We start from the raw sequence: 9,878 nt of genomic DNA on the forward strand, positions 1-9,878 counted from the left end.
TGCATCAGGGTGGAGGAGGTGGTGTGTCTCTGTGGAGGACGGGGTGGAGGAGGTGGTGGATCAGGGTGGAGGAGGGGGTGCATCAGGGTGGAGGAGGGGGTGCATCAGGGTGGAGGAGGGGGTGTGTCTCTGTGGAGGACGGGGTGGAGGAGGTGGTGGATCAGGGTGGAGGAGGTGGTGCATCAGGGTGGAGGAGGGGGTGGAGGAGGGGGTGCATCAGGGTGGAGGAGGTGGTGCATCAGGGTGGAGGAGGGGGTGCATCAGGGTGGAGGAGGTGGTGCATCAGGGTGGAGGAGGGGGTGCATCAGGGTGGAGGAGGGGGTGCATCAGGGTGGAGGAGGGGGTGCATCAGGGTGGAGGAGGGGGTGCATCAGGGTGGAGGAGGCGGTGCATCAGGAGGGGGGCTCTCACCAGTTCTGCAGCTGGTCCAGGCAGGCGTTGGGGGGGCCCCCGATGCAGGCCGTCTGCTGCCGCTGCTTCCACTCGGGGAGCTCCTCAGAGATGAGCTCCGTCTGCAGCGCCTCCGTCAGCCTCAGGACCTCCGCCAGCTGGTCCACCACCGTCTGGAACGCACAGACCCGCTGAAGCACGCACACCGCCCACTGTACACCACCTCAGAGTACCACCCACTGTACTACTCAGAGAGTACTACCCACTGTACACCACCTCAGAGTACTACCAACTGTACTACTCAGAGTACTGCCCACTGTGCACCTCCTCATGGAGTACTACCCACTGTACACCTCAGAGTACTACCCACTGTACTACTCAGAGAGTACTGCCCACTGTGCACCTCCTCATGGAGTACTACCCACTGTACACCTCAGAGTACTACCCACTGTACTACTCAGAGTACTACCCACTGTACTACTCAGAGAGTACTGCCCACTGTGCACCTCCTCAGAGTACTACCCACTGTACACCTCAGAGTACTAACCACTGTACTACTCAGAGAGTACTGCCCACTGTGCACCTCAGAGTACTACCCACTGTACACCTCAGAGTACTGCCTACTGTACACCTCAGAGTACTACCCACTGTACACCTCGCTGCCTTGGTCTACTCCGTTTGGAGGGACAAGCCGTCCCATCGCGGACGCGGGGGCCTCCCCCCCCGCCCCCCGCCGGCTCTGCTTTGGGGGGAACTCCCATGATGCAGCAGCTCACCTGTCGCTTGTTCTTGAGGTCGAAGCACATGTTCCCCATGGTCATCCGCTCCTTCTCCAGCTCCTTGGGGGTCAAACCGTTCACATCGTTCTCTGGGCAGAAGAAATTTATTAGTCAGGACGTTCTCGACGCAGAAGAACTTTATTAGTCAGGACGTTCTCTGGGCAGAAGAACTTTATCAGTCAGGTAAGTGTAGTAGTAGTAGGATTAGTGGTATTAGTACTAGTAGCAGTAGTAGTACCAGTAGTAGTATTAGTGGTAGTAGTAATACAGTAGTAGTACTAGTACCAGTAGTAGTGGAAGTAGTAGTAGTACTAGTAGTAGTGGTAGTAGTAGTACTCTCACCTCTGTTCTTGTTGTGGTAGGTGTAGTAATACTACCAGTAGTACTAGCAGTAGTCTTAGTGGTAGCAGTAGTATTACTAGTAGTAGTACCAGTACCAGTACTAGCCTCTCACCTCGGTTCTTCAGTGTGTTCAGTTTGAAGTCGTATTCATCTTGCAGGTCCTCCAGCATCTTAATGTTTTGATCCGTAATCTAGGAACCAGAGATGGTGACTAGCAATAATCTACCATCTAGCTCACACAGACTGGATTACCCTCACCTAGATCACAGACTGGATTACCCTCATCTAGATCACAGACTGGATTACCCTCATCTAGATCACAGACTGGATTACCCTCATCTAGATCACAGACTGGATTACCCTCATCTAGATCACAGACTGGATTACCCTCATCTAGATCACAGACTGGATTACCCTCATCTAGATCACAGACTGGATTACCCTCATCTAGATCACAGACTGGATTACCCTCATCTAGATCACAGACTGGATTACCCTCATCTAGATCACAGACTGGATTACCCTCATCTAGATCACAGACTGGATTACCCTCATCTAGATCACACAGACTGGATTACCCTCATCTAGATCACAGACTGGATTACCCTCATCTAGATCACAGACTGGATTACCCTCATCTAGATCACACAGACTGGATTACCCTCACCTAGATCACAGACTGGATTACCCTCATCTAGATCACACAGACTGGATTACCCTCATCTAGATCACAGACTGGATTACCCTCATCTAGATCACAGACTGGATTACCCTCATCTAGATCACAGACTGGATTACCCTCATCTAGATCACAGACTGGATTACCCTCATCTAGATCACAGACTGGATTACCCTCATCTAGATCACAGACTGGATTACCCTCATCTAGATCACAGAGTGGATTACCCTCATCTAGATCACAGACTGGATTACCCTCATCTAGATCACAGACTGGATTACCCTCATCTAGATCTAGATAAACCTAGCCCGCTAAACCTGGTCTCCTAAACCTAGCCTCCTAATGTGGCTTCCTAACATGGCCACCTAAAGGTGGCCCCCTTAAGGTGGCCTCCTACCTGGATGAGGTTCCTAAAGGTGGCCTCCTACCTGGATGAGGTTCCTAAAGGTGGCCTCCTACCTGGATGAGGTTCCTAAATGTGGCCTCCTACCTGGATGAGGTTCCTAAAGGTGGCCTCCTACCTGGATGAGGTTCCTAAATGTGGCCTCCTACCTGGATGGGGTTCCTAAAGGTGGCCTCCTACCTGGATGAGGTTCCTAAAGGTGGCCTCCTACCTGGATGAGGTTCCTAAAGGTGGCCTCCTACCTGGATGAGGTTCCTAAAGGTGGCCTCCTACCTGGATGAGGTTCCTAAAGGTGGCCTCCTACCTGGATGAGGTTCCTAAAGGTGGCCTCCTACCTGGATGAGGTTCCTAAAGGTGGCCTCCTACCTGGATGAGGTTCCTAAAGGTGGCCTCCTACCTGGATGAGGTTCTTCATGGCGGTGACCTTCTTGTCCAGTTTGAGTTTCTCCACCACCATGGCGGAGGCCACGCCTTCTCCCTCAGACTGGAACACACACCGCAAGTTATGTGTGTGTGTGTGTGTGTGTGTCTGTGTGTGTGTGTGTCTGTGTCTGTGTGTCTGTGTGTCTGTGTCTGTGTCTGTGTCTGTGTGTGTGTGTCTGTGTGTGTGTGTGTGTGTGTGTGTGTGTGTGTGTGTGTGTGTGTGTGTGTGTGTGTGTGTGTCTCTCTGTGTCTGTGTCTGTGTGTGTGTGTGTGTGTGTGTGTGTGTGTGTGCGTCTGTGTGTGTGTGTGTGTGTGTGTGTGTGTGTGTGTGTACCTCTGAGCTCTGGCCCCGCTCCAGGATCAGCCGTTCCTCCCGGAGGTTCCTGGCGATGATCCCGGCCATGAGGATCGGCTCCTGCTGAAACCGGTCCTGGAACCCAAAACATTGTGGGCGTGGTCTAGACTCTAGACCACGCCCACAAGACCACTTCTCCCACACTAGAGAGGTAGTGTTGTGGGTGTGGTCTTGAGGTAGTGGGTGTGGTCTAGAGTATAGACCACGCCCACAACACAACTACTCCCACACCAGAGAGGTAGTGTTGTGGGCGTGGTTTAGAGGTAGAGGGCGTGGTCTAGAATGTACCAGAGAGAGCGTGTTGGGGGTGTGGTCTAGAGTTAGTGGGCGTGGTCTAAAGGTAGTGGGTGTGGTTTAGAGTACTAGAGAGGCAGTGTAGTGGGTGTGGTCTAGAGGTAGTGGGCGTGGTCTAAAGGGTGCGTTGTGGGCGTGGTCTAGAGGGTGCGTTGTGGGCGTGGTCTCAGACCTGCAGGTTCCTCTTGATCTTGCGGATGTTGTGCTGGAGCAGGAAGTTGTTGTCGAGCGTGAAGCGGCTCTGCTGGTCGTCCAGCTGGGACAGCAGCTCATGGAACCGGACGGTGGCCAGCGACTCCTGACACGAGACCGTATCCCTGGAAAACACAGCGCATTAAGGAGCAGCTCGGGGTTAGACAGTAGGCAGGTCATTAAGGAGCAGCTAGGGGTTAGACAGTACAGAGACAGGTCATTAAGGAGCAGCTCGGGGTTAGACAGTAGGCAGGTCATTAAGGAGCAGCTAGGGGTTAGACAGTGCAGAGACAGGTCATTAAGGAGCAGCTCGGGGTTAGACAGTAGGCAGGTCATTAAGGAGCAGGTAGGGGTTAGACAGTAGGCAGGTCATTAAGGAGCAGGTAGGGGTTAGACAGTAGGCAGGTCATTAAGGAGCAGGTAGGGGTTAGACAGTAGGCAGGTCATTAAGGAGCAGGTAGGGGTTAGACAGTACAGAGACAGGTCATTAAGGAGCAGCTCGGGGTTAGACAGTACAGAGACAGGTCATTAAGGAGCAGGTAGGGGTTAGACAGTACAGAGACAGGTCATTAGGGAGCAGGTAGGGGTTAGACAGTACAGAGACAGGTCATTAAGGAGCAGGTAGGGGTCAGACAGTACAGAGACAGGTCACTAAGGAGCAGGTAGGGGTTAGACAGTACAGAGACAGGTCATTAAGGAGCAGGTAGGGGTTAGACAGTACAGGGAAAGGTCATTAAGGAGCAGGTAGGGGTTAGACAGTACAGAGACAGGTCATTAAGGAGCAGGGGTTAGACAGTACAGAGACAGGTCATTAAGGAGCAGGTAGGGGTTAGACAGTACAGAGACAGGTCATTAAGGAGCAGGTAGGGGTTAGACAGTACAGAGACAGGTCATTAAGGAGCAGGTAGGGGTTAGACAGTACAGAGACAGGTCATTAAGGAGCAGGTAGGGGTTAGACATAGGGCTGCAACTAACGATTATTTTAATAATCGATTAATCTGTAGATTATTTTTTCGATTAATCGATGAATCGGATATAAAAAAATATTATAATAATCGGAATTGCCGCATCTTTATTCAAAAACTGAACATAACTTCAAATTCACAGTGCAGACTGAAGTGTAACAACACCAGGTTATTGCTCCAACGTCCCGGGACTATTAAAAGTAATATTAAATAATAAAAAGATTAAAAAAACATAACTGGGATAACACAAAAAAAACATACAATGTATACTTTTATATGTATATAAGGGATGTCCATGGTTAACCGGTCAAACCTATTGAAACCATTTTCGAGACTCCTTGAAATAGAACTTGTAATATTGCTTTAATTGCTGATAAGATGATGATAGTTCAAGTTAGGACATTAAACATGTCATAATTCTATCTTTACTATCTATTTTATATTACTGGGAAAACAAGTTTTCACCAAAATCTCAATTATTGTTATTTTTTTTCTGCTGCATTTGAACGCATCAATCATATTACTGAGCCGACCTGAACACATCACATTTGACACTGTTTGTGACCATTGGTTAGTTTTTTTTTTTAAGCTAGCTAGCTCTATATCCTGCCGATTTTAACATGGTTTTAAAAACGGCATTACTATTTTTAACTTTCTATACCGTCCGGTTGTGTGATTACTACCGCTGCTTTGAATGACTGTTGATGCACGCGGTGCCGACTCCGAGCCCGTCTGCACAACGTCTGCAGCAGCAGCAGCTGACAGTTTTCGGTTGGACTAGACGGATACTGAGTTGAAGGAGTTTTTTTAACCCAAAGCCAGTGAAGGTACAACACTTTTATGTAGGCCTACAGTCCAGTGTTAAGATATGACCAAAATACAAGCTGTGGTCGCTCACACTAAAGCTTGCTGTGGGCGTGCATGAACCGTGAACCAACCTGTCGGCGGCTGGCTGTAAACAGTGCTGCGCCTATGAGTAATTTATTAATCGCGCGACACAACGAATCGACGACCAAATTCGTTGCCAACGCATTTAGTAATCGGTTTTAATCGATTTTATCGATTCGTTGTTGCAGCCCTAGTTAGACAGTAGGCAGGAGGTGGTGAGGGGAACACAGCGGAGTGAACTAAACCTATGCAGGTCACTTTGACCGGCACTGTTTTTTCTAGCGAGAACGCTAGTAAGTGCTACCAAAGTATTCAAATTACTATTATTTATTTGACATTAATGTTTCCAAATACGTAAACCTAATCCACAAAACTAGTTGAGGGTTTTGGCCTACCTGCAAGCATCCTCCAACTGCAATCTTTTGTTATTTATTTATTAATTTTGCTTTACTTTAATAGTATTCTTTCTGTTCAAATCTGTTAAGTGTTCCAAATTATTGGTTATTAAATGGTACATTAAGTTAATTGTTATACAAGTGTTGTTTAAATAAAATGCTTTTTAAATGTAAAAAAATCGTGGGATGTATCGAACCGTGGGCCAAAACTTGTGATACAAACCGAATGGTGAGTTGGTGTATCGTTACAGCCCCACTCGACACTAATCAGGATGACTCCGCACATTAGCGACGGGGCCAACGCTCTCACCAGTCAATGCTCTCGATCCACTTGCTGAGGTACTGGCGTATGTCCATGGGGAAGGAGTCGTCGTACAGCTGGTCCACCTGCTCCAGGTACTTGCAGTCCAGCTGCTGCAGCTGGCCCCACTGCGCCATCTGTTGGCCGCCAACAGCACCACACAAAACACCACAGCTTTCAGTCACTGACGAACCCCAACGCTCTGCGTCGTTCACTAACACTTACAAACACTTAAGACACTTTAGTCACTTAAGAACTCCAACACTCTGCGTCGTTCACTAACACTTACAAACACTTAAGACACTTTAGTAACTCCAACACTCTGCGTCGTTCACTAACACTTACAAACACTTAAGACACTTTAGTAACTCCAACACTCTGCGTCGTTCACTAACACTTACAAACACTTAAGACACTTTAGTAACTCCAACACTCTGCGTCGTTCACTAACACTTACAAAAACTTAAGACACTTTAGTAACTCCAACACTCTGCGTCGTTCACTAACACTTACAAACACTTTGCTTTCCCCCAATACCAACAGCTCACTTCAATACTCATTAACGAACCCACACACTCTAATATTAAACTGCTTACTATTACACCTCAATATTATTAACTAATACTAAACTACTCACTATCCACCTCAATATTCACTAATACTAAACTACTCACTATTACACCTCAATATTCACTAATACTAAACTACTCACTATCCACCTCAATATTCACTAATACTAAACTACTCACTATTACACCTCAATATTCACTAATACTAAACTACTCACTATCCACCTCAATATTCACTAATACTAAACTACTCACTATCCACCTCAATATTCACTAATACTAAACTACTCACTATCCACCTCAATATTCACTAATACTAAACTACTCACTATCCACCTCAATATTCACTAATACTAAACTACTCACTATCCACCTCAATATTCACTAATACTAAACTACTCACTATTACACCTCAATATTCACTAATACTAAACTACTCACTATCCACCTCAATATTCACTAATACTAAACTACTCACTATCCACCTCAATATTCACTAATACTAAACTACTCACTATTACACCTCAATATTCACTAATACTAAACTACTCACTATCCACCTCAATATTCACTAATACTAAACTACTCACTATCCACCTCAATATTCACTAATACTAAACTACTCACTATCCACCTCAATATTCACTAATACTAAACTACTCACTATCCACCTCAATATTCAATAATACTAAACTACTCACTATCCACCTCAATATTCACTAATACTAAACTACTCACTATTACACCTCAATATTCACTAATACTAAACTACTCACTATCCACCTCAATATTCACTAATACTAAACTACTCACTATCCACCTCAATATTCACTAATACTAAACTACTCACTATCCACCTCAATATTCACTAATACTAATCTACTCACTATTACACCTCAATATTCACTAATACTAAACTACTCACTATCCACCTCAATATTCACTAATACTAAACTACTCACTATTACACCTCAATATTCACTAATACTAAACTACTCACTATCCACCTCAATATTCACTAATACTAAACTACTCACTATTACACCTCAATATTCACTAATACTAAACTACTCACTATCCACCTCAATATTCACTAATATTAAACTACTCACTAATACACCTCAATTTTCACTAATTTACTAAACTACTCACTATTACATCTCAATATCACTAACTAATCACTATGACACCTTAATATTCACTAATACTACTCACTATTACACTGGGTTATGCTAACGGTCTGACAGTCTGTTAAAATGTATACATTAATATTAAATATTACAATATATGATACGTTACAATAAGGGAAGTTGAGCACCAGTCTAGGTAAGTCTAGGAATACCACACGTGTGGAACTGGCGCTACACACACACACACACACACACACACACACACACACACACACACACACACAGTTTGAACGCACCTGGAGCGCTAGTCCGGATCACCTCTAGTCTGGATCAGCTCTGACCTGGACCGCTCTAGTCCGGATCAGGACCGCTCTAGTCCTGATCAGCTCTCACCTAGATCAATAGTTCGGATCAGCTCTAACCTGGACCGCTTTAGTCCGGATTGGCTCTAACCTGGACCACTCTAGTCCGGTTCTCCTCTAGTCCGAAAAACCTGTACAGCTCAAGACCGGATCAGTCGGAATCTGTAGACCAGGAAACTTTTGACAGCACTGTGACGCGTAGGGAAGTGCAGGCAGCCAATCCCAGCCCTGGACGGCTCACAGGACCCGCTCCCTGCTGTATCAGCCAATGAGGGCCGCGTGGTGCGGCTGTTCCGTCAGTGGGTTTCCCTCCCCGGAGCAAGAACCCCCCCAGCGGCGGACCGAGGCTCCCGGGGTCCTAGCGTCGGGCTCCCGGGGACAAAGGGGACGGCTCCTCGCTGTTTGGGTCTTCATTACCGCGTCTGGGCTGTTCAGTAGGGACGTTTTAAGCGCAATACGACAGAGAGGTCAGGGAGGAATGCCTGTTGGTAACAGCCGGATGGCAGCACGTGTTTTCAGGGAAAGCGAAAGTATCGAAGGCTGAAACACACACACACACACACACACACACACACACACACACACACACACACACACACACACACACACACACACACACACACACACACACACACACACACACACACACACACGCACACACACCCCTATATAACTACATATATCCTAATTATATATCCATGCAGTGGCGGACTCAGAGTGTTTGAAGGGCAGGGGCGAAAAAATAAAAAGGGCACATTCTGGACAACATGGGGCCCCACCAGCGGACACAGTGGCTTTTCTATCTTGATGGTGTTTTGATCCCCCAACGGAGCCTTAAAGGCAGCGCTGCCTGGAAGGTCCTATCCCCTAACCTTAGCAAGCACTGCCTTGAAGGTCCCATTCGGGGCACTTGTTACATCTCCATGTAGCACTTAAAAGAATAGTTGGGCTCATAATTTATAGGGGGGGTCTGGGGGTCCTCCCCCAGAAAAAAAGTTGCTTCAAAGACACTGTTTCCCCTTATTCTAGCGACTTTATAAACACCAAAATGAGTTGTTCACATCATTGTGCACTTTCACATTTTAGCCAAAGAAAGGAGGATGCCTTACTGCTTTCATCTTTACTAACATTTAAGTAAAAATTAGACTGGAGAAAATTCAATGTGCCGCTACCATACAGTCTTTGACCGCTGACAGCCAGCTACGGAAAAATGTAAGGAAGTTTTCCTTCATGTTGAGGTGATAGCTGACCATTATCGTCTCTCGTGATCTTGAACGCTCAAAAAATGTATATACATTTTAAACGGATTATGCAAACTGAAAATATTAAGTTTTTCTAACTTGGCCTCTAATTGCGCTTTTCCACTATGGGTACTGACATACTCTTAATCCGCTTTTTGCTTCGTTATCCA

General features: G+C 46.4%; 1 protein-coding gene across 1 annotated transcript in view; it reads right to left on the reverse strand.

Moving 5' to 3' along the window:
- LOC130380710 (signal transducer and activator of transcription 1-alpha/beta-like) overlaps positions 1 to 8,650 on the reverse strand; it is a 19,699-nt gene extending 11,049 nt beyond the window's left edge. Inside the window, exons 1-8 of the mRNA XM_056588007.1 lie at positions 8,402 to 8,650; positions 6,416 to 6,543; positions 3,838 to 3,982; positions 3,351 to 3,446; positions 2,991 to 3,077; positions 1,624 to 1,702; positions 1,167 to 1,258; positions 412 to 563 (exon numbers count right to left, since the gene is read on the reverse strand). Coding sequence (XP_056443982.1) covers positions 412 to 563; positions 1,167 to 1,258; positions 1,624 to 1,702; positions 2,991 to 3,077; positions 3,351 to 3,446; positions 3,838 to 3,982; positions 6,416 to 6,543 — 779 coding nt within the window. The 5' untranslated portion in view covers positions 8,402 to 8,650. The remainder of the gene's footprint in view (positions 1 to 411; positions 564 to 1,166; positions 1,259 to 1,623; positions 1,703 to 2,990; positions 3,078 to 3,350; positions 3,447 to 3,837; positions 3,983 to 6,415; positions 6,544 to 8,401) is intronic.
- Between the last annotated feature and the right edge of the window lie 1,228 nt (positions 8,651 to 9,878).

This window comes from Gadus chalcogrammus, chromosome 4, assembly GCF_026213295.1.
Source record: "Gadus chalcogrammus isolate NIFS_2021 chromosome 4, NIFS_Gcha_1.0, whole genome shotgun sequence".
Taxonomy (NCBI): Eukaryota; Metazoa; Chordata; class Actinopteri; order Gadiformes; family Gadidae; genus Gadus; species Gadus chalcogrammus.